This window comes from Ahaetulla prasina, chromosome 3 (genome assembly GCF_028640845.1).
Source record: "Ahaetulla prasina isolate Xishuangbanna chromosome 3, ASM2864084v1, whole genome shotgun sequence".
In the NCBI taxonomy this organism is placed as follows: Eukaryota; Metazoa; Chordata; class Lepidosauria; order Squamata; family Colubridae; genus Ahaetulla; species Ahaetulla prasina.
The window spans coordinates 83,810,080-83,834,969 of NC_080541.1; the positions used below are offsets into that span (position 1 = coordinate 83,810,080).

Genomic DNA, 24,890 nt, shown 5'->3' on the forward strand with positions numbered 1-24,890 from the left:
TATTGGTCCAGAGGCTCCAATGAACTTCCATGGCTAAGGATGGACTCAAATCAAAATGATTCCTAATTCTGCCCCTTCTACTTACTGAAATTATCAGGGAAGTAAGATTGAACAACCGCAGGATGCTATGAATGCCTGATTAGTCTCCAAATAAAAACAGATAACAATTAAGGTAAAATAGATCAAGAGGCCTACTTGGGTGTTTGTCATAGAGACTTGTGTGAATAGATGTAGGCCAGAAACATTGATTATACAAGTTGATTGCCTGATGCAAAGTGAATGCATATGACACATCAATTACATCAGTCAATAAACTGTATTGGGAAAGAGTCAGTGGATTTCAAGTATTGGAGAATCAGTAATACAGAGAAATGTACTTCTATGGTTGTGGAAAGCTGAATTTAAGGTGGGTTTTTTTGAGTGTAGCAAAAGTAGGATTTCCATGATAGTTTCTCTTAAAGGGTTTCTGAGTACAGGAACAGACTACATGAAGCAGGTTCATTTTGCTAATGAACATAAGGACAAGAGTGGAAATCAGTACACTTCAAAGGATTATTGTGGGCCAAGGAGACATATACCAAATGGAGTAAAACTCGACTAGTAACATGTAAAAAGTTAACAAAGTAGCTTTTAACTTGCTAGTACGTGAGGGGAATAATTCTGTAATGAGTATACAGGGTGCAGCCCATCAATGCTTTGAGTATCCTTAGTAGTATCCAAAGGTTGTGGTTGAATTGTAATTTTGAATATGACAGAAAGGGGAAATTATTAAATATAGGGGGAATAATCAAATTAATTGTTTTTAATCAATTAAATCACATTTAGATTTTATCTTGGCAACATTTGCTTTTTGAAGTATGGCTGCTCAGATGTCTTTTAGATTTTGTCTTGGCTCCTGCTTAATGCTTAATTGGGAGAATAATGTGAAGATGATGGTTTTGCAACAAAATTTATACATAATATGTTTCAGTGGTGAAATCCAAATTTTTTTTACTATCAGTTCTGTGGGCGTGGCTTGATGGGCATGGTGTGGCTTAGTGGGCGTGGCTTGGTGGGCGTGGCAGGGTAAGAATACTGAAAAATCTCCATTCCCACCCCACTCCAGTGGAAGGATATTGCAAAATTTCCATTGCCATATTATGGAGGTGGGGATTTGCCAAATCAAGAGTGTACTCTTTGAGAAGATTTATATGTAATGAAATCTTGAACATCTATGACCTTTCATATATGAATGTTGACAGACAGAATGATCTATAACTGCACTGACCTTTAGCCATTGGTTCTCTTTTACATGGAGAAAGCATCAAAGAGTTTGACGATGTTGATTGAATCCAGCAAGACAATTCTTACATGGTTTTTCACTTTTCATTCCTTCTGTTTTATAGTTTTTGGTAAGGACTGACCAAAAAAAGTGAATGCAGCTTATTAAAAATGATTTAAGACTTTAGGATAGTATCGGTACAGTACTGTAATAATCTTCAAAAAGGAAAGTGTCTTATTTTCAAAAGCCCATGGTAGACTTTTGTTTGTTTTTTAAAATATAATGACAACCAATTATACATAGCACTGAAAATAATAACCATCTTCCCCAAAAGGACACATGCATTTTATTTTCCAAATTTATGTAAGGAAGGAAGAAAGAAATGCATGTCAAAGAGTTTTTTTTATTTATTTATTTACATTTATATCCCGCCCTTCTCCGAAGACTCAGGGCGGCTTACAGTGTGTAAGGCAATAGTCTCATCCTATTTGTATATTTATATACAAAGTCAACTTATTGCCCCCCCAACAATCTGGGTCCTCATTTTACCTACCTTATAAAGGATGGAAGGCTGAGTCAACCTTGGGCCTTGGTGGGACTCGAGCCTGCAGTAATTGCAGGCAGCTGTGTTTAATAACAGGCTATCTTACAGCCTGAGCCACACCGCGACCCCTGGTGAGTTGGTAGCTTATAGCTTTAGAATTAAAAAGATACATTAAAATGTGATTAATAAAACAAAAAAGCTGACTGTTTCCATTCCAGCAAAAATTCAGTGCTGCATAAAATCTGGTTGATGAACCTTAATCTTAAAATTCTTTCTGGACACCACCCAGAAGAAAAATAGGTTCCTATCTCCGAATAAGTTTCACTACAATTTTCCTTTTGCCTTTTTTTTTTTACAGGGAATAAAATATCTGTGTATCCCTGCTGCAGATTCACCCTCACAGAATCTGTAAGTATTTAAAACAATGCTCAAATTCACCACTATTATCTAGATAATAGTCCAGCATTGTTTAATGGAAGCAAAATATATCTGTTTGGATTTGCAAATATATCTAACTCCTTGACTTCTTTGGAAACAACAGTCTAGTCTTTCTACTATAATGTACTGGCATAATAGTGTTGAATTTTAATTTGGGGTTTTGTTAATATTTTAAAATTTTAATCTAAATTTTAATTATCAGCCTTTTATAATCAGCTATGTTTTAAATGTTGTTTTTAATTGTATATATCTTGTGTTTTATTTTTGGCTGTACACCGCCCTGAGTCCTTCGGGAGAAGGGCGGTATAAAAATTTAATAAATAATAATAATAAAAATAATAATAATGTGGTTACAGGTGTTTGGGAAAACATCACAAAGAATACAAGTCCCTATCTCTGTTGTAAAATTTCATTCGGTACGTTAGTTGTTACAACTATAAAAGAAATTGGCTCCGGATTTCATGTGCGGAAATCTATAGGATCACATTAATAATGGCAGTACTGAATTGAGTCTATTAGCATCTGGCTTTGGTTAGGAAGAGGGGGGAAAAAAACTTGCGCACAGCAACCTATGGGTTTGTGAAAGATCAGTCTGAAAAAGAAAGCTGTGCTCTTGAAGGTTGCATGAACAAAGTAGTTAAAAGTAGTGCTCTCTCTGTATTAAGGAAAGTTAAGAACAAAAATATCTGTGAATCTTTCCTATGTTTATTTACGGGGGGGGGGATACTTTTAATCTGATGCACTGGAAAACTTTTGCATTAATGGAGTTTACTAAACTGGTTCTAATTGGTGTTGGTGTTTCGATGGTTAAAAAGAAGTTGCCTTGTTTCTTCTGGTTAGGTGTCTGGATAGATGAATAAGAAATAGAGACTATGGCTGACTTTTTTGTTAGAAAAAGGTGATGACCTAGCAGAATTTGAGGCAGCCCCTCAAATGTCCAGTGATCTCCCTTTCTTTTTGAACCTGTGCTAGCCTTTTGCCAGCTACTTAAAAGCTTGAACGACCATAGTACTTGGCACTTCGGTGTGTGCATTTTTTGCTGAATCACAGATGAGCTGGGCCTATTCTCAAAAGGCTTTTTACTTCACGGCAGAGCTGCTCAGACTTGCAACTAGAGTGGAATGATACAAGCTACCCAAGAATATTCAAGCGACAGCTGCGCTTTGGGGTAGCCTTCACTGTTTGTACTGACGAGAGGTAAAGGAGAGGAAAAAGGGGGGGGGGAGAGAGGAGAGGCACTTCCTGATAATCTTGATTTGTAGAGAAACAAAAGTAGTTTCAAAGGGCCTGCCTGGAGCCCACGGAAGGAAACGGAGCTGCTGCCTTTTCGCTCCGAACAGAGTGCTGCCTCTTTCACCCGATGCTTTCGAGAATTATTTTTAGCATATTTGCTTCTCTCATAGAACAGTGAGTTTCCAGTTGCAACTGCATCAGTTGACAATTTCAGCTCATTGGATACGAGCAGGACTCATGTTTTTTTCCAATCTTTTCCCAAGTGATGGTTCATAATACACTGCCCACTGCATCAGTTTCTCAAGATGATCCCAATATTCCCATATGGGAGACATTTTTGCTTTTTCCATAGGGGCCAGTGGTTAAATCCAAAACCAGAGTGCTCTTCTCATCTGCCTCACCTCTCATCTTTCCTACTAAGTTCTCCAATTGGTATATTATGATTTATCAACTGTTGTTCGTATCTTATGATTTATGAATGTATTGTATGCTTTAGGATCTATGACTTAACACTATGTTGTTTGTATGTACACTGAGAGCTTATGCACACAAATTCCTTGTGTATCCGATCACACTTGGCCAATAAAGAATTCTACACGTATTCTTACATATAAGCAATGCAAGGCGTGCCAGGACCTTCCTCTTTTTTCTGCTCTTCAAATGTATTGGGCAATGATTTCTGGGACTTAATAGCCATTGGCTTGCAGGACATGTTGGATTTTTCCCTTTACTGTTAATTTTCAAGGGAGGCGTTATAATATTGTCTTCTGATTTCATCAGGCACCCAAAATAACTCTTATCAGACCTTTGATAAGTCACTCATTCCTAAAAGATATGTTAGTTAGCTTGTGGACCAAAGAACTGTTAATTCCCCCCCCCTCCCCAGCTTTACAAATAGTGTGCTAAACGAATAGGAGAAATAGGAGGGAAGTAATTTAAAACTGAGAGTGCATTTTAAATAGTTGAAATGCTAAGCTTTATTAGGGATGCTAGATTTGTCATAAGCTGTCTGAAGTGAAATAACAAAGGGGCCAAATTAGCCTTCCTCAAGAGGGAGTTTCAAATCCCTCTTACAGAGAATATTCTCTACAATGTTGATGAAATTGAGAAACAAGCTATGTAAACTTTATTCTAAGGGATTCTGGAGATCACCTGATCTGCTTCATCAACCTGATCTAGACTTCTGTAAATGGCCTATTATGGTCTTCAGGGTTGTTCTAGGTGCAGTTCAACCTGATTTGGTATCCCAGATCAGAAAAGAGTATCAGAAAAAATGATGTTCTTTTTTAAACAAGAGAAGAACAGGAAATGTGGGGATGGTTTTATTCCTATGTAATTTCTCCATCCATCCAGTTCTGTTTCCAGGACAATCAGCAGTAGCCCAATTACAAGAGCCCAGTCAGATTATAGCCAGGTCTGTTTGTCATTTAATCTTTATAGACCCACTTTCCCACCATGGTGATTTTTATATGCAACAGAATATATTTTGTATTTATATTCAGCTGCGCTTTCCATTTGTTGCAAGAAACCTTTACAGAAACATTTTGGATCTGAATCTCCATAGATGCCAAGAAGTGAAATGAAGCAGGTTCAGATCCATCTTCTAAATGAAAATCTGTTCAAAATAATTGTACTTTACTCACGATCCTGGTTTTGTAGTGTACGCAGAAGAAATGTTGACCTTGAGCCTCTCTCAATTATTTAGTTAACTATTTTGCCCATTGTTATGTCATGTACAAAAATAAACTTTTCATGAAGATTGATGATTATATCAAACATTATCTGCATTTTGCGGTGAAGGTACTTAAGCAAATGACATTGAGGATATAAATCCATTTCAGTTTGGCTCTGAGTTTCCTTTAGTTGCCTTAGGCCAATAGAAGGATGAAGGAAATGCAGCATTGTTTATTCTCCTGTCAACAGCTTTTAATACCATCATCCACGATATGCTTCTAAAGCAGCTGCTTGGGATGGAGTTGGATTGATGTGTTTTAGTTGTTCCAGTGTGGAAGTCAACTTTTATTCTTAGCCCTTTTTCCAAAGCTGTGGAATTCAATTTGGGCCACTTATTAATTAAGAAAAAACACACACACCGTAGTTTGTTTATTTGAAGGATAAGTGAATTGCGATCTTTTTGAAGAACATCCAGATAGCGTTACCTTCAGAAGTATTGTAAACAAACAAACAAACCCTAGCTGATTCATTGTCTTGAAAACAGGCAGTTTTGAAATAACTTTTTATGACATCAGTTCTACTCCTTGGTGGATAGTACTGAAAGATTTCACTCTGGTTGTGGACTGTTTCCTTATGGATCTTGCTTACAATTTGTCCTCCTGAATTGCTTGATTTGAATTAGTTAGTTGTTTTTTTAACTTTCCCCAAAGGCAGAGATGTGGGAATCCTGTATCTAGGAAAAAAAACATCCACACATCTTCTATCGAATTCTGTTCCATGTATGGTATTGGCTTATCGTTGTGTGCTCTAGCCTTTATAGAAGCTTACCCTCTGAAACCAAGGCTGAGAAGTTTCCCACTATTAGTGAAAATGTTTATTCCAGACTAAGAGAAGGGGGAAAGTAAATGTCCCCCACTTGTGTTTTAAAAAACAGTGAAAACTGTACTTTAGTGGAGTGCTAAGCATGGAACTGGTTTAATTCCAATAATCCCTACCTGCCTCATATACTAGCACTTGCATTCTTTTTATTGTAGATACATGTACATGTTTTAAATTGGTGTGTTATACTCTTTGTGACATCCTAGATTGTTTGGCAGTGACTGACTGTGACATGTATATTTACTTTAATTATGTAATTGAATTGAAAAATGCCCAAACTAGTTGAGTTGTATTTATGGCCAATCTCAAAATACTTGGCTATGTAGAGGTGGGGAAGTTTTTCTTTTTGAGGGTCACATTCCATGTGATTCTACCAGGGGTGAAAGGTTCTGACAGGTTCTGGAGAACCGATAGCGGAAATTTTGAGTAGTTTGGAGAACTGGCAAATGCCACCTCTGGCTGGCCCCAGAGTGGGGTGGGAATGGAGATTTTGCGTTATCCTTCCCCTGCCATGCCCACCAAGCCACGCCCACCAAGCCACGTCCATAAAACCAATAGTAAAAAAAATTGGATTTCACCACTGGAGTCTGCTGAGAGCGGCCAGAGCTAAGTGGAATTAGAGTGAACCCCTTGTTTCCTCTCTGTTCCTTTCTTCTTCCCTGCCCAAAAGTCCATTGAAAGCTCTGATCACTTTGTTAAGGATTTATTAATAATACTTAGAAATTATTAGAGCAGCTTTCCCAAATTTTGTTCGGGATTAGAGAGTTGAATATCATGCTGTATAGTGCTTTTTCAGAATTCATTTCAGAATGATTTTTTATTGTAGGGCAAACTCAAGGCCCACAGGCTGAATCTGGCCCATGGGATGCTTAGATCTGGCCCACAGGCCCTCCCTGGAAACAGCGAAGGACTGGCCTGCGGTGCCTTTGCCAGCAAAAATGGAGCATGGGACGGCTGTGGGCGGCCCTACCAAGCTCCGTTTTTGATGGCAGAGGGTTGCAGGAGGTTATCACAGCCGAAAACAGAGCTCGGAAGCCCATTTTCGCTGGCAGAGCCGGACCACCTCAGTCACCCCCAACACGAGTGACAGCAAGTTGGCCATGCCCACCCTGGTCCCCTGAGGTCAAACATAACTCTGATGCGGCCCTCATTGAAATCGAGTTTGACCCCCCTGTTGTAGGGCTTTCTTACCTTGTATAATAAAAGAAAGTTTATTTGGGAATGTATATATAAGACATTTACATTTTGCGGGGATCTATTACGTATATTTTCTATTTATATTGCAGTTTATGTAAAACAGAGATCTACTTCAGCAGTTTTAACTGTTTCTCTAAAACACAGACTACGTACTGGAACATTTAGCTTAAGTGTAGAAAACTGAGGTGTTGGCAACTAACAAAATATCTTCACTAGGGTTCTGTCAAACTTGCACGTCCAAGAAATATAGGAAATACACTTACACATTCATTGAAATATCTTTTTAAGTCCATCCATGTCAATTTCATTACGTTCACTGTTGCACCAAACTGGTCCCAACACAAACCGCTCTTAACTTCTTGAAACAAACAACCTACTCTCTAATAAACAATTTGGTTTCAGAAAAAAAATTATCCTGTAATTTACAACTTCTGCACTGCAAAAACATATGGACTACAAATCTTGATCAGGACAAAGCAATAGATGCAATTTACATAGACTTCTGTAAAGCTTTTGACTCTGTGGTACATGACAAACTTCTCCTAAAACTAAAATCCTACAGTATCTCCCGACCCCTCCACAATTGGATAACAGCATTCCTGTGGTCAACAAGTGGTCAAAATAGGCAGGGCCCTATCAAATCCTGTTCCTGTCAATAATGGTGTTCTCCACGGCAGCATTCTTGGACCAACACTCTTCATATTATACATTAATGATCTCTGTGACCATATTATAAGTAATTGTGTTCTCTTCGCTGACGATGTTAAAGTATTTAACACTATCAACAATACAGCTACCCTTCAAAAAGACCTTGATTTTGTGTCGGAATGGTCAAAAACTTGGCAACTCCAAATCTCAACCAGCAAATGCTCTGTTTTACACATTGGAAAAAAGAATCTGAACTCTAAATACAAGCTTGATGGACATTACCTTGTAGATGACCCCCACCCCATTAAACACCTTGGAGTTTTCATATCAAATGATCTAAGTGCCAAAGCTCATTGCAACTACATCGCAAAAAAGGCTTTAAGAGTTGTAAACTGAATCTTGCTTAGCTTCTTCTCCAGAAACAGCTTCTTCTGCACTACTAACCAGAGCATATAAAACATTTGCTAGACCAATTCTTGAATACAGCTCGCCTGTCTGGAACCCATACCTCATTTCGGACATTAATACAATTGAGCATGTCCAGAAATACTTTACAAGAAGAGTTCTCCTCTGATTACAACAAAATACCTTATGCCACCAGACTTGAAATCCTGGGTTTAGAAAATTTAGAACTCCACCACCTTCGACATGACCTGAGTTTAACTCATAGAATCATCTGTTACAATGTCCTTCCTGTTGAAGACTACTTCAGCTTCAATCACAACAATACACAAACACACAATAGATTTAAGCTTAATGTGAATCACTCCGATCTTGATTGCAGAAAATATGACTTCAGTAACAGATTGTTAATGCCTGGAATGCACTACCAGACTCTGTTGTCTTTTCCCAAAATCCCCAAACCTTTAACCAAAAACTATCTACTATTGACCTCACCCCATTCCTAAGAGGTCTGTAAGGGGCGTGCATAAGAGCACCAACGTGCCTACCATTCCTGTCCTAATGTTCCCTTTGATTGTATCCAATTTCATATAGTTATTACATACTTATGATTATATTTATGCTTATATATCGTATAGTTATTTCATGCTTATGCTTATATATACTGTTGTGACAAATAAATAAATAAATAAATAAATAATTCTACTAGTAAACTTTCTTCTTTTTCTAGAGCAAGACATTTTAAAGAAAGCATTGCTTTTATCCACGAGTGTCGGCTTAGTGGTGAAGGCTGTCTTGTCCACTGGTATGTACTTAACAAGAGGTGTTCTAAATCAGGGGTCTCCAACCTTGGTAACTTTAAGCCTGGTGGACTTCAACTCCCAGAATTCCCCGGGAATTCTGGGAATTGAAGTCCACCAGGCTTAAAGTTACCAAGGTTGGAGACCCCCGTTCTAAATTATATTCTTTTCATTTTTATGGATACACAATACAGGTCATCCTTGACTTACCACCACAATTGAGCCCAAAATTTCTGTTGCTAAGTGAAACATTTGTTAAGTGACTTTGGCCCATTTTACGTCCTTTCTTGCCAAAGTTGTTAAATGACTAACAACTTTGATTGTTGATTAGGTGAATCTGGCTTCCTTATTGACTTGGCTTGTAAGAAGGTCACAGAAGGTGATCACATGACCCCAGGACACTGCAACCATCATAAAGATGAATCAGTTGTGAAGCCCTTGAATTTTGATCACATAACCATGGAGATACTGCAGTGGTCATAAGTGCGAAAAATGGTAATGTCACTTTTTTCAGTGCCGTTCTCATTTCGAACGGTCCCTAAATGAACTGTTGTAAGTTGAGGGCTAGCCGTAATACATTGATTTCCCTTTGAAGCTGTTGCATTTCTGTTTTGTGACACTACAGTGTTACTCTCCCTGTAGATTATCTTTTGTACAAAAAAACCTATCATTTAGAAAAAAAAAATTGGCTAAGCTGCTCCCAAAGTCAATCTTCCTAGTGGGATAGGTTCTCCCACTAAAGTACTTGGAGAACTATATTTTTTTAAGGACTGAAGCAGGAATCGATATCATGATAAGAATTCTTGGAGTCTGCGTCAATTAAATTAATAAAGTCGAGATGTTTTGTAGGGTTTCCCTCACTTAAATTTTCCTAACTTAAACACTGAGGTTTCAAAGCGTATTTTGTATTCAGTTTGTTGCTGGTGGTGACTAACAGCTGCCGTCCTCAATTATAGAGCAGAGTTTTTCCAGCCTTACCTAGAATTGCCAAGGATTAAATAGGGGATGTTCTGCATGCAAAGTATGTGCTCTGTCACTGAACTAAAGTTTCTTTTCAACGTTAGTTCATTCATCTCTCATGTTGGTTTGTTTATTCTCCTGGAAAGTTTACCATGTTTCTTTTCTATCCACCCATGGTCTTCAGTTTACTACATATTTTCACTTTACATTTTTTTTCTCTTGTATTGGCATGGTGATGCAGTCTTGCCGGTGTTTCCAGGAGTGCAACCTTGGTTGTGGCCTATATAATGACTATCACCGATTTTGGCTGGGAGGATGCATTGTCCATTGTCCGAGTGTCAAGATCATATGCCAGTCCAAATACGGGCTTCCAGCAACAGCTTGAAAACTTTGAAAAAAATGAAGTGGCCCAGGTAAGTTCTTAGATCCTTGGCATCACCAGTTTAAGTTAGACGCCATGAATCAATTCTCATTACTATAATAATTATTTTTGTTTGCTCTGAAATAGGGATTTTGTAAGCTAGTTGCTGAGCTGCATAATTTATTTTCATGGCTGGGATCAGAATGAGTTTTGCTCAATGTAGAATGTTGATTTGATTCACAAGATCCCTGCTTCCATTCAGACAAGAGATGGCTGTTTCATGAAGTGGTTTATCTTGTACAGATGCCAATAACCTTTATAGGCTGGGGGCCTGAAGTGCCCACATTGTTTGAATACACTCCGTTGTGCATGACCTTCTGAAATCAATCTTTAGAATTTTGGAGAAATTGGTATTTACTTTTTTTTTTTTTTTGGTAGGGCAGTATGTTAGCAAGTGCCAAAATGTGGATGAAGGATGGAATATAGGCACCATAAAACAGTTGGTGGTGGCTCATATGACTAGGCCCTTGCCTTGGTTTAATTTTCCATGTGTCCCAAAGGTGCTTTTCCAAAAAACAGCTGGACTTTTTTGGTTTTTTTTCTTTTAAAATGTTTTACTTCTTATCCAAGAAGCTTCTTCAGAACTGAAGAACTGGATGAGAAGTGAAATATTTTCAAGTCCAGTTGCCTTTTGGAAAACCACTTTTGAGACAACAGTGACCTGGGTGATTGAGAATCTCCATAGACCAGGGGTGTCAAACTCAATTTCATTGAGAGTCACATCATGGTTCTTTGACCTTGGGGGACTGGGGTGGGCGTGGCTGGGGTGGACATGGCCAGCATGATGTCACTCGTGTCAGGGGCGCTTGTGGTGGCCCAAGCACTCTGCCAGTGAAAACGGGCTCCCAGGCCCTGTTTTTGGCTGTGACAGACTCCTGCAGCCCTCTGCCAGCAAAAACAGAGCCGGGCAGAGGGCCTGCTTGTTCCTCCCGAGCTCCGTTTTTGCTGGCAGAGGCATCGCGACCCAGTCCTTTGCTGTTTCCAGGGTAGCTCGACAGGCCAGAACTAAGCACCTGTGGGCCAGAACCGGTCTGCGGGCCTTGAGTATGACACTCCTGCCATAGACAGTTCTTCATGTGGGACAGCTGGATCTGTCACTTCTATTTCCCTAGTGCCCAAGTGTGCTATTGGATCAAACACCCTGAATAGATTAGCCATCAGACCAATATTGTTGCAGCTCTCAGCTCATAAATCTAAAACCTTCTCTAACTGATCCTCATTCCTCACTTATCAAGTTTGTTATCCAAAATTGGGACTCAAGCCATATTTAGCTTTTTAATAATATTAATAAATTGATGCTCAGTTAGTATTTGTAAGTTTGAGCAGTTTTAGTACTAAATATTTACTTTTCAGAACTGTAACCCATTGCACTTTATTGAGAATTAGAGTAAATGGAAATATTACTGACTAGGGACATTAAGGGAATTTCCAATCTGGATATCTCCCTCTTTAATTTCCAAGCTTTGAGGTTGTTAAATGAATTTATTCATATGGACCAAAATAGCATTTTATCTAAAAGACAAATTAGAGATAATATGAGGACAATTTTGAATATTTTGGAATACTATGAAATACACCCAGAAAAACAAATGGGGATGATATTTCTAGATGCACAGAAGTTCGATAATGTGAATTGGCAATTTATGGTAAAGCAATTACAGGTGGTGGCAAAGATGGAAAGCAGAGAAACAAAGGGAGAAGTAATTAGGAAAATATTGGAATGTGCAGAAATGAATAGATTAACTTTGACAATTAAAGAAAAAGAGGAATCAGAATATTTTAAGGTATGGGGCAATTTTATCAATGGTTAGAGAATATATATATATATACATATATATATATATATATATATATATATATATATATATAATGTATTAATATGTAAGAAATGTGGCAAAAATGTTATAATAGATGAAATGATAATATTAAGATAGAATAAATATTGGAGGAGCAAGAAGAAAACACAAAAGATGTACTCAGGTGATTTTTTTTTTATTTTTATTTTTTTATTTGCATTTATATCCCGCCCTTCTCCGAAGACTCAGGGCGGCTTACACTATGTTAGCAATAGTCTTCATCCATTTGTATATTATATACAAAGTCAACTTATTGCCCCCAACAATCTGGGTCCTCATTTTACCTACCTTATAAAGGATGGAAGGCTGAGTCAACCTTGGGCCTGGTGGGACTTGAACCTGCAGTAATTGCAAGCAGCTTTGTTAATAACAGACTGTCTTAGCAGTCTGAGCCACCAGAGACCCTTAGAGGTGATACACTGAATGGCAAACAAACATATATATTGTATGTTTGTTTATCTAAAAAAAAATTAAAAACTTTTTAAAAAAAATAATTTTCAACCTTTGCAATAATTTTATAGTTGATAGTTGATAAAATGCCCTTGCATTTCATAAATACCCTTTTAGGAAAATCAGTGGATTTTCCTCTCTCTCCCTCTCTCCCTCCCTCGTTGAATTTCAGTGTCATAAGATAATTTCTTCACTTGTCTTCAAATGTATACATTGACTTTAAAAAAGGTATTAGCTTAACATAGCCATATAGACCCTGAAAATTCATGATCACTTAACCAGCTTAGTCCATGTGTGAGTATATTTTAAAACTGCAGCTTAATTATGACTTTTCTGCTCCTGAACCCAGATTGCTTTGCCTCCCCCATATTAGAGACATGCCCAGTGATCCTGATAGTTAGAACAATTAACCAGTGGAACAACTTGCCTCCAGAAGTTGTGAATGCTCCAACACTGGAAGTTTTTATGAAGAGATTGGATAACCATTTGTCTGAAATGGTATAAGGCTTCCTGCTTGAGCAGTGGGTTGGACAAGAAGGCCTCCAAGGTCCCTCCAACTCTTGTTATTCTATTCTGTTCTGTTCTGTTCTGTTCTGTTCTGTTCTGTTCTGTTCTGTTCTATTCTATTCTATTCCATTCCATTCCATTCCATTCTATTCTATTCTATTCTATTCTATTCTATTCTCCTCATGGTATGTAACATGATGATAATGGGGATCTATTGCTGAGGGACAGAGCCTGAAGATCCTGAGTTCTTGCAGTCTCACTTAGCTTCAGTTGCAGCTCCTGCTCTGCCCTCAATCACTGCTAAATTGTGATTGTTCACTGTGCTAAAAGGAAAAAATAGATGGAGAGTACACCTACTCCTAAATTTGATTGTGTAACCCTGATCTACCAGATGGGATGTGGATGTGATAATATGATTGTCAATGGGATCCTGTTTAATCTGTCAGCACAAACATATTGAAATGATTTGTTGGGCTTTGATTGTTTTTGCACAGTTCTTTTGCTGCTTTGCTTTGCACAGATATGCTCTCAATGAAAAGGAGGTTGGACCAAGCTTTCCTTTGAAGCTGTATTGAGCCATTTCAGAACAAGGATCTTTTTTTAATTCTTTTTTTTTAATTCTTCCTTCAGAAGATATTTTTCTCAGTCCCACAAAGGGAGATATTTCCTGTTTGTATCCGCTAAAGAACAAACAAGGTGACTTACATCCTTCTTCCCTAGCGGAAAAAAATATACTGCTGTGAATTTAGGATCCTAGTATGGAAACAGCTCTTAAAGGAAACTAGGGAAGCTTCTGCCTTTTCTCTTTAATGGGATGGGACTGGAAAGGTCATCAGCCCTGTCGAATTTATATGTATCAACAAAGAAATGCAACACAAATATCAATAAATATAAATTCAACACAAAAATAGTTCGTCGCGAAAGCGACTGCCTGCGAAGGCTTCTGGATTGGGGCAGGAAGGCGAAAGCAGAAGCTCTATCCCATAATTGGGTAGACCAGGTTGCCCTGATTTCCTGAGGGGTGGCGGGAAACACTTCATCAGCTGCCCTGTCATTCCATATATAACGCATCCATACAGGTAGTCCTCGAATTACGATAGTCCATTTAGTGACTCTTCAAAGTTACAATGACAAAGAAGAAAAGTGATTTACAACCATTTTTCACACTTACGACCATTGTGGCATCCCCCTGGTCATGTGATCAAAATTTGGATACTTGGGCAACTGACTCATATTTATGACAGTTGCAGTGTCCCGGGGTCATGTAATCACCTTTTGCAATCTTATTACAAGCAAAGTCAATGGGGAAGCCAGATTCATTTTAATGACCATGTTTTTACTAACTATGTATGTATGTATGTATGTATGTATGTATGTATGTATATGTATATGTATATGTATATGTATATGTATATGTATATATGTATATATATATGTATATATATATGTGTGTGTGTATATATATATATATATTTGTTTTCTGAGGTTTTCACGGGTGTTTGTATATAGGTCTTTGGTTGTTCGGGTTTTCTCCCATGTAAAATTGATTTTTACACAGGAGAAAACCCGAACAACCAAAGACATATATATATATATTTGTGTGTGTGTGTATGTATGTATATATATGTGTGTGTATATATGTATATGTATGTGCATGTATATACTATATATGTAATATATATATATGTAGGTCTTGGCGTATTGGCATATTGGGGTCTTTTCCCATGTAAGGTTGAGAGTATCTTGGCAACGTTTTGACAAGGTCTCACTCGTCATCTTCAGGCTGGTGCTTACGGCTTCGTGCTTGTGCGAGCAAAGCATGGTCAAAGCTGCCGTCTCTCTATAAATATTGGTGGGGAAGTGTGGAGTGTTGGCTTTGTTGCTGTAAGCGGGTTGGTTGGCTGTGTGGTTGCATCTTGATTGGTAGGTGGAGTGGGTATTTGCACATTAGTCGGCTGTTTCATAGCATCCTGTGTGGGTGTGGTCCTAGTTATGTGCCCATTAGTCTTTTGTGTTGTAACGACCTGGATAATGGGTTGTGTGGAAACATCCTGAGTTCTGGGAATGTGATCTTCTGTAGTGGTAATGGGCTGTGTGAAAATGTCCTGAGTTCTGGGAATGTGACCTCCTGAGTCTTGTGTTGTCTTGAAACGTCGCCAATATACTCTCAATCTTACACGGGAAAAGACCCGAATATGATATCTATACCCGTGAAAACCTACAAATATTTTCTCTTAAGGAAGACAAACTGATCTACTTTTTAAATGGTATGATGAGCAGCTGATGTGGCTGGAAGGCATGTATACTACACAAACCCCATTCAGAACTTGAAGTTATATTGAACTGAGGAGCTGTGTAACAATATACCATGAGAAGAGCCCCTTCCCTTTTCTTCCCCAAAACTCAGTTGTAACTATAGTTTGGATGATCCAGAAAATAGTTAGCCGATCTCATGAAATTCGATTAAATCTTAAACTGAATTAACTATGTCCAAACAAATACCATGTTGGGCATATGTACATAGGCTTATACAATATGTACAATCAATTAAGATCCACAAGACACTGGGATGCAATAGAAGAGAATATCTACCTATAGCTCAGGGTTGGACTGTGGAGTTTTTGGCACTCACTGAGCTTGAGTGTTTACTTACAGACATTTCGTTACCCAGCTAGGTAACCTCATTGGTACAAGACATAACTTCATGTTGTGTGAAGCCAGCCACTGTGTAGGGCAGGGGTCAGCAACCTGTGGCTCTGGAGCCGCATGTGGCTCTTTCATCTCTCTGCTGCGGCTCCCTGTCACTGCCACAATTTTGACAGGAGCTTCCGGTTATGGGGATAAAAAGCATGACGCACCAGGAAGAGACTTAATGGCAAGGGGTGGGTTTTCCGGTCAGCTCCACAATTGATAGGGCTTTCAGTTAGGACAGCTAGAGGAAAAAGGAGACTCTGTAGTGGGGGAACTAGGAGGAGACTCTGTAGTGGGGGAACCAGATTTCTGGTCAGCTTTAGCGTTCCGGTTCTCTGGTTAGGACCTTTGTGGCTCTTTGAGTGTTTAAGGTTGCCGACCCCTGGTGTAGGGGTAATCTTGTCTTTTCCCATGTTTTGGAATCACACTTCCTTTGTTCTCATGTTTTTATCTGGACCAAGTCTGCTTTTATTTTCCCGAAGGTGCTTTTTCAAGAGGCAACTGGACTTGATTGTTGTGATGAGAACATACCCATCAGGACTAGATTCAGTAGCCCATCTGCATTTAAAAGTCACGGGCCGCTCTTTTGAGGACAACAAAGTCCACATTTTGGACAGAGAGGACCACTGGTTTGAAAGAGGGGTCAAAGAGGCCATCTGTGTCAAAATTGAACAGAGTGGGAGGGATACGATATCATCAAATTTGAATAATAAAAATTTGAATAATAAAATAATAACTCTATCTCCAATTCCAAGAAGTCTCCACACCCATTTGCATCACTCAGGTGACCCTGATGACACAGATAAAACAGGTGGCATTAATGAATCACTAAAAGAATGCAAATGATCAGCTGTCTGCAAGGAGTATAAATCCTTCCGCTCCCCGCCATCCAGTCAGAGCTGAGGAAGCTTCTTCAATAAGAAGTGAAACATCTTCAAAGAAAAACCAGAAAGGCCAATTGCCTCTTGAAAAAGCACCTTTGGGACAACCATGACCTGGATGACTGAGAATTTCCATAGACATCTGCTTTTATTTGATTTTGGTCCAAATTTTCTCTTCTCTTGCTATAGTATCTTATCTTCCATATTATTGGATTCAGGGGAGAAAAAGTCAGACGTCTTGATCATACCATTGTTCTTTCTGTTGGATTGTATCAAATTTTATTGAAACAGAATGGCTTCCATGTAGATTTTACATTCATTTTATAGAAGCCACTTGATCGTTTCACTAAGCCAGGTGTTGCTAGATATAGCTGTAGCTGTTGCAAAAGGACTAAAAAAATGCAATCAACTCTTGTTGATTACCAAATAGAAAACATTTTTTGTAGAGTTCTGGGTTCAATTAATGACATCTCAGGACAAGAAAGATCTTTAGAATAAGACTGCATAAGACCTTCCCATTGCAATTCCAGCTATGTAGCTATTCTTATTATGATTATTTCTGGGCTGCCTTTCCATAAATATCAGCAAGATTATATGATATAAATGAACAGACAGACATTTTTAAAATATTAGATATTAAAACAACATTGTGGCTGGGGGGGTCTAATGTATTTCTAGAACTGTTCTATGGCTATGTAAGTGTTCTTATTACAGTTATTTCTGGACTGCCTTTCCACAAATGTCAGCAAGATGGTGTGATATAAATCAACAGACAGAAGTTAATAAAACTATTAGCTATTAAAACAACATTGTGTTTGGGGGATGACTAATGTATTTCTAGAACAGCGCTGCTGTTTCAGCTGATCTCTGGTGCCTATTATGTGACATGTGACATATGCTTTTCTTCTGGAAAATAGCTTCTAGATATTTTAATGGCTAAAGTTTTTTTCCAGGTGCTTTGCAATGCTCTGAACAGCTTTAGTAAGGGTAGTGTAGAAATATTCTTTTTAAAAGCCACCACTAGCAATTTAATGAGGCTAGGTTTTATACAAACACACACACATATACATACATATATACATATACACATTAGGGGTGAAATCCAGCAGGTTCTGGAGAAGCGGTAGCGGAAATTTTGAGCAGTTTGAAGAACCAGCATTTGCCACCTCTGGCTGGCTTAGAGTGGGGTGGGAATGGAGATTTTGCAATATCCTTTCCCCTGGAGTGGGGTGGGAATGGAGATTTTGCAGTATTCCCCTGCCATGCCCACCGAGGCACGCCTACCAAGCACAGCACACCCACCAAGCCATGCCCACAGAACCGGTAGTAAAAAAAATTGGATTTCACCACTGACACATACACACACACACACACACACACACACACACACACACACACACACACACACACGTATCTCAATGCAAGATAAGTAAGTCTCATCTTATACTAAGATAAACTGCTTTGATATAAAGCAGCTTCATGCACAATGGCTGGATTCACTTTCTATGTTACAGCATGATTTGGTTTGGTTTGATTTAGTCACATAAGCCAGTTGTGACTTATTCATTCTTCTAAAGCAGTTCAATGTGTGAACCTAGCTTTGTAGTGGTGAAATCTGGGAGAATGTCATTCTTAAAAAAACAAAAAAACAAAGCCAAATGTTGGCCAAGGTAGCTAACATGAGCAAAATTTCTTGACTTCCTGCAAATTCAGTTGATGCTTTCAGAAATTGTCTGCCTGTTTGCTTGTTGCTAGTCATTTTGAATTTTGCCATCCATGTGACATTTGACCACAGTCATATGAAATGTGCTACATGTCATGCCATTTCATTTAACCGTTAAGACAGATTTGGAATATCACTGAATATGCAGTAAGTTTTCAGTTATATTTTTCTAACATAGGGAAGTATGTTAGATTTCTTTCTCGGGCACTGGAGCAATTTCTTGCTGCCCCACACAGGAAAATGTCTTAATCCTTTTCTGGGAGAAGTTGTAACTTAGTTATATATTTCTTTCACGGCTCTAGTGCCATTTCTAATGCTCATGTTCCAAGAACAGCATTTCCAGTATTAGTATTCCATGAAGGGCTTCAGCCCAAACTTTCTTTTGTGTTTGCATAAATGACACAGCTCATTTTGCCAAAATATCAAATGGACACTGAATAACATTTGAGTAAAAAATCTTCAGTGTGCTAAACTTGTGTTAATTAGAAATGAAATGATTGGCAATGTTTCATATAGGAGGGTTGGTCAGCACGATTAAAAAAAGCTTTGCATTTGTGCTGCTGTTCTGAATAGAAAATGCCAGCCCTGATGAGGACCCAGGTTGGCACTTGTTCTTATACTTGTTTTCAGAGGATTCAAGTCTCACGGCTAACAATGATCATGATTAACATTTCTGTATATTATAGCCTCCACAGGCTTCTTGGCTTACTTAAAAATTGCTTTTTTGATGATAGACACACAGGCTTCAGTGTTTTACTATATGGGTAAGCAATATATGTTTGTAGAAGAAAAGTACCATGTATAGAAAAGACTTAAATATCTGTTTCTGTCCATGGTTCTTCTTAATTAAATGTCCCTAAATATCTTACTTGAATCTATTAAAACGCACGAAACTTTCATTCTATATGCATCAGAATCATAGTTACATCCCCACACGTCAATAGTTCCGTGGGATGTCCAAATATAATTAGTCCTCAACTTGGAACAGTTTGTTTAGTTCAAAGTTACAACAGCACTGAAAAAAGTGACATACAACAGTTTTTTTCATGACCGTTGCGGCCTCCCCATGATCTCGTGATCACAATTCACTGGCACGTATTTATGACGGTTGCTGTGTCATGTGATCATCCTTTGCTACCTTCTGACTAGCAAAGTCAATGGGAAAACCAGATTCACTTAACAATCACGTTACTAACTTAACAACTGCAGTGATTCACTTAACAATCGTGGCAAGAAGAGTCGTAAGATGGGACAAAACTCACTTAACAACAGTCTCTCTTAGCGACATAAATTTTGCGCTCCATTGCAGTCATAAGTTGAGGACTAAGGTGAAGTCCAGTGTACCTGTATAAGATGAAATCCACTGCAAGTGATGTAATGTCTTCTATGTCAGGGGTCTCCAACCTTAAGCCTGGCGGACTTCAACTCCCAGAATTTCCCAGCCAGCTTCCTGTTCTATGTGCCTTGTATTGCTTCTTATGTGTGTTGCATTATTAACATTTACCTACATAATTGGACTAACTCGAGTGTTTGTTTTTTCAAAGTTTAGACAAAATTTAATGTGTCAACTGTCCTTACCCACTTTCCTTTAAACCTTCCTGAATTGTCTCTTGTGCTTCCCTCTTTCCAGTATCGAGATTGGCTTAAAGCAGAGTATGGCGAAAACCCTTTGCAAGACAAACAAGATGCCGAGGCTCTTTTGCAGCAGCACAGACTCCATGCAGCAGATCCTTACAAATATGTCTGGAAGGCCGTAGAATGATAGTGTTGCTTCGGTGACTGCCGATCATTTATTGTAACGTTCAGGATATAGTCACAACTAAGCAGGGTAACTTGCACTCACTTCTTTCTGCACGTGCTGAAAAAGGATTGCTTGGAAAGGAATAATTGAGGGGAGGGCGCAGGGGCTATTTGGGTTGTTATAATACACCTGACTTTAAATATTTGAGGAGTGGGACTCCAGAACATGAACCTTGTTATACTCATGGTTGATCTTGCCTTTATTATGCGAAGGCCCTACTCTTTTTCCCTGCAGTGCAAAAAGAGCAGGCCGCACTCTCATGGCCACATACAGTTCTGCAGATTCCTATTCTTCAGGCCGCCTGCAAAGACAAGAGTTTGGCACAGCTGCACTTTTCAAATTATGTAGGGTTTTTCTAAAGTGGTGGTGGGGAGAGAATGTGTACCCCGGGGAGCGACTTGTACTCAACGGGAGTTCTGATTTCGCTACAGCCAGGCCCGCAGCAACAGAAGAAGGCTGTTTAAAATAGCAGCGCTGTTCTTCAGCAGTGAGAAAATGTTGCACCCAAATTAAGCCAGGCTATGATGATATGCATGGTTGCTGCTCTCGTGCGTGTATCTTCGTTTAGAAATGATTTTTAAAAGAGATTCCTCTCTAACGTCTGTTTGAATCGACTGATGGAAAAATATCATAGACGACGTTGCAGTATTTATTGCCCTGGTGTTTCTCTCAGAGAAGCTGTTAATTGTTTTTCTTTAATCCTTTTAATACTTCAACAGTGGAGGACTACTGAAAGTATATTGGAATGTACAGAATATATTTAAAGATTAAGACGTTGTCTTAATCTTTAAATAAATTCTAATAATGGCTACAGTGCTATAATAATGTCAAAAATTCCCCCCAAATACTACTGGCAAAAAGATTTTATTGTATATTAAGTATCTTGATGAAGTGTCATGTTTGACTGCTTTTCTCAGTGGAATATATTCAATAAAAGCTTCAGGATGTTTTTTTTTAAAAAATAGTGTGAAAGTATGTCATCACTTTTAGAGGTTACCAATAATTGTGATAAAGAAAATGTTAAATGGTCAAACAGAAGAGAATATTCTAAGTGTTCTGCAAAGGCTGGAGATTGTCTTGGATATAATTAAGTCTGAGAATTATATCCCATACTAGAAGAGGAAAAAAATACATTCAGATCCATGGTTCTCATTACATCAGAGTGTCAAACTTGATTTCATTGAGGACCGCATCAGGGTTGTGTTTGACCTCAGGGGCTGGGTGGGCACGGCTGGGGTGGGTGGCTGGGTGGGCTCCGTTTTCGGCTGCGACGGCCTCCTGCAGTGCTCTGCCAGTGAAAACTGAGCTCGGGAGGACCGCCTCCTGAGCTCTGTTTTCACTGGCAGAGGCATTGTGTCCTTTGCTGTTTCCAGGGTACCCCTGGATTACATCATAGAATCTGTCATTCTCTGAAGATCATTTGGATTCTCAGCCAAGAGCACAGCAATGCCCTCTTTATGAAAGCACACACATTCCCAAATACATTCTAAAAACCAAGGGGGCATTACCTTTTCCTGCTAAAACTCCATAGTCAATGTTGAACCATACACCATGCCTTTAATATAGTCCTGTGCATGTTTTACCTCTTTCATAGACTGCTTTTATCACATTTAGTGTCCAATTTGCAATTCTATATTCACATAAAATGTTCCATCCAAAGTTTTTAAATTTTATATATTTGTTTAAAGTGTGTATGGCTGCCCAGCTTTAACAAAACATGAGTACTAAACGTACAAATTACTTTAAATATAAAGTAATATAATGGTTAGCCAATGCACCATCATCCAGTGGGGATACCAACATATCATGATCCAAAGAGCCGATGTCTTTTAAAGGCCATCGTGATCAGAGTCAACTGAAGGTCAGCAGGAATTTCATTCCATAAGATAGGGACCACTGTGCACCCTATTGGTGCATGTGGGGTAGGCAGATAGCCTGGGGAAAAGGTACATCCTGCAAATCACTTGACCACATAGGGCTTTATATGCATTTTGCATTGCACCAGGAAGCCTATTGGTAGTATAGCTGGCCAAGTAATGGTGTCACATGGACATAATGACTCATGCTACTGCATTCTGGATGAATTGTAGCTTCTGAGTTGTCTTCAAGGACAGTCCCACATACAGTCATTGACTGAGGTGAATGACTATAGAAAATAATGAATGAATGAATATAAAAAAATTAAGATCAACAAGAATTAGATCAAACGAGATACTAGGTACATGAACAGTATAAAAGTGAGCTCTTCCCTTACTCCACCATCCACCACCCGTGTAAAATTCCCCCGCTAGAGTCCAGCCAAGTTTGGAGATCCTTCAAGAAGTCCAAGAGGATGGGGGTGCATTTCACTTCTAGCAGCAATGTTCAAAAGGTGTGGGGGGGACATACCAGGAGTGAAATCCAGCAGGTTCTAACAGGTTCTGGAGAACCGGTAGCGGAAACTGAGTAGTTTGGAGAACCGGCAAATGCCATCTCTGGCTGGCCCCAGAGTGGGGTGGGAATGGAGATTTTGCCATATCCTTCCCCCAGGAGTTGGGGAGGGAATGGGGATTTTGCAGTATCCTTCCCCTGGAGTGGGGTGGGAATGGAGATTTTGCAGTGTCCTTCTCCTGCCATGCCCACCAAGCCACACTTACAGAACCTGTAGTAAAAAAAAATTGAATTCCACCACTGGGACACAAACCAGAAAAGGCTCTTATCCTAGATCCTGCTATCTGAAATTTTTCAACCTTTTCTGGACTGAGTGGGATAGGCCAATCCCATTGGGGTGAGATAGTTCCTCAGGGTAACTTGAGCCAATTAGTGTTCTGCAACATTGGTAACCCTATATCAAAAACAACCCAACTGACAGGTTGGCGGGTCAGAGAAGTGATGTAAGATGAAGCTCCCCATTGTTCACATTTATCAGTTTTGCAGATGTAGAAGACCTGTAGAAAATGTTACCATCATCCTGTCCCCTGAAGTAGAAGGGGAAACTGGTAGAACATTTGTCAATTTCATCCAGCCTTCCAAATATCTCAAACCCATATACGGCAGCAAGGGGCCGTAGCACCTGCACCCAGAAGTATCCCAGAGATTGTGCAAAAAGGTGTTAGAGCAGGAAAAATAGCTCTGCCAGCTACATTGCATTTTCGCTGCCGGGATAAACAGGGACAAGCAGGTTAAAGCAGCTATCCCATTGCCGCTCATAGCACCTTCATTTGGTAGTGCACTGGTGTCTTACCAGGACAGACTGTTGTGCTGGTGTCTCAAAATACTGGTGTTTCCAGGTGTAAATGGAATCCTCCTCATGCTCCAAGATATTTCACAAAGTGAAGCATAGTCGGGATGGGATGGGAATATTCCTTCTGAAGAGGGTCAGGCAGCCCCATACACTAGCCCAGGGGTCTCCAACCTTGGCAACTTTAAAACTTGTGGACTTCAACTCCCAGAATTCCTCAGCCAGCTGCCTGAGGAATTCTGAGAGTTGAAGTCCACAAGTCTTAAAGTTGCCAAGGTTGGAGACCTCTGCACTAGCCAACAGGCCCACTGGGGGCATTACCTACAATGAAATTAACTGGCTCAAACCACACTGCTTATGCTGGCAGAAGTTAGAAAATACTTTTGATTTGAAAGAGGAAAGAAGCTACCTGCTCAGTGGGCAACGGTCAGGTCGAGGACATTAGGTGTTCCTATCCTGGACCATCAATTAGTCAACATCTTTGCATGGGACAAACAGGACTTGTGGATGATACAAGAATATTTTTCCAATCATTTGGCACAAATAGCACTTCAAATATCATCTCAGATCATTGTGATCATCTAAAATTCTGAAGCCCAGAAACATGGGAAATCAGTTCTAGAGATCAATAAAACTAGAATTTCCTGAGAAAACTATTTGGGCCACAATACTAATAATGTATACTAGTAATTAATACTAGCAATATGTTCTTTTTTGTAAAGTATAGATTCAGCAGTATCCACAGGAATACGAGAGGTTTCTACAAACAGAACAATCCAGGGTGAATAAATATTTGTGCTGATCACTGAATATTTTTCTTAAGGAGAAGGGACTTGAATGGAACATAGCATCTTGAAGAAGGGCATGACTAGTTGCTGGATTTGTAATACAGTAGGAGCAGTTTATTGTGTGTCCCAGTTATTATTCCACTTAGTGTGCCTCAAGATTCAAAGTACATGTGGTAGCCAAGTAAGACACATTAGAGTTGTTATTTTATGTTCCAAATGGGAAGGAGGACTGACCTATAGGACCATCGTAAGACAGCCAAGCAAATTCTTGCAGAATCAAAATTCGAACAATTATAAACAGACGAAGTCATTGCTGAGCTATCTCTTTCAAATTGGTTTAGGTGTAGTAATAGTAATAGTAGTATTAGGAGGAGGAGGAGGAGGAGGAGGAGGAGGAGGAGGAGGAGGAGGAGGAGGAGGAATTATGATACATCCAGAACTTTATGTGGGCTGGTGATAATAGAAACTGCAACCCAACTCAGTGAGACCTTGGATTAGAAAGATTGAGAAATTGTG

The 24,890-nt window shown here is 39.1% G+C and overlaps 1 protein-coding gene across 1 annotated transcript in view; it reads left to right on the forward strand.

The window, feature by feature from the left end:
* DUSP22 (dual specificity phosphatase 22) overlaps positions 1 to 21,322 on the forward strand; it is a 40,155-nt gene extending 18,833 nt beyond the window's left edge. The window contains exons 4-7 of the mRNA XM_058175033.1: positions 2,164 to 2,213; positions 9,007 to 9,081; positions 10,278 to 10,449; positions 20,196 to 21,322. Of these exons, the coding sequence (XP_058031016.1) occupies positions 2,164 to 2,213; positions 9,007 to 9,081; positions 10,278 to 10,449; positions 20,196 to 20,327 (429 nt within the window). The 3' untranslated portion in view covers positions 20,328 to 21,322. The remainder of the gene's footprint in view (positions 1 to 2,163; positions 2,214 to 9,006; positions 9,082 to 10,277; positions 10,450 to 20,195) is intronic.
* The last annotated feature ends 3,568 nt before the right edge of the window (positions 21,323 to 24,890 follow it).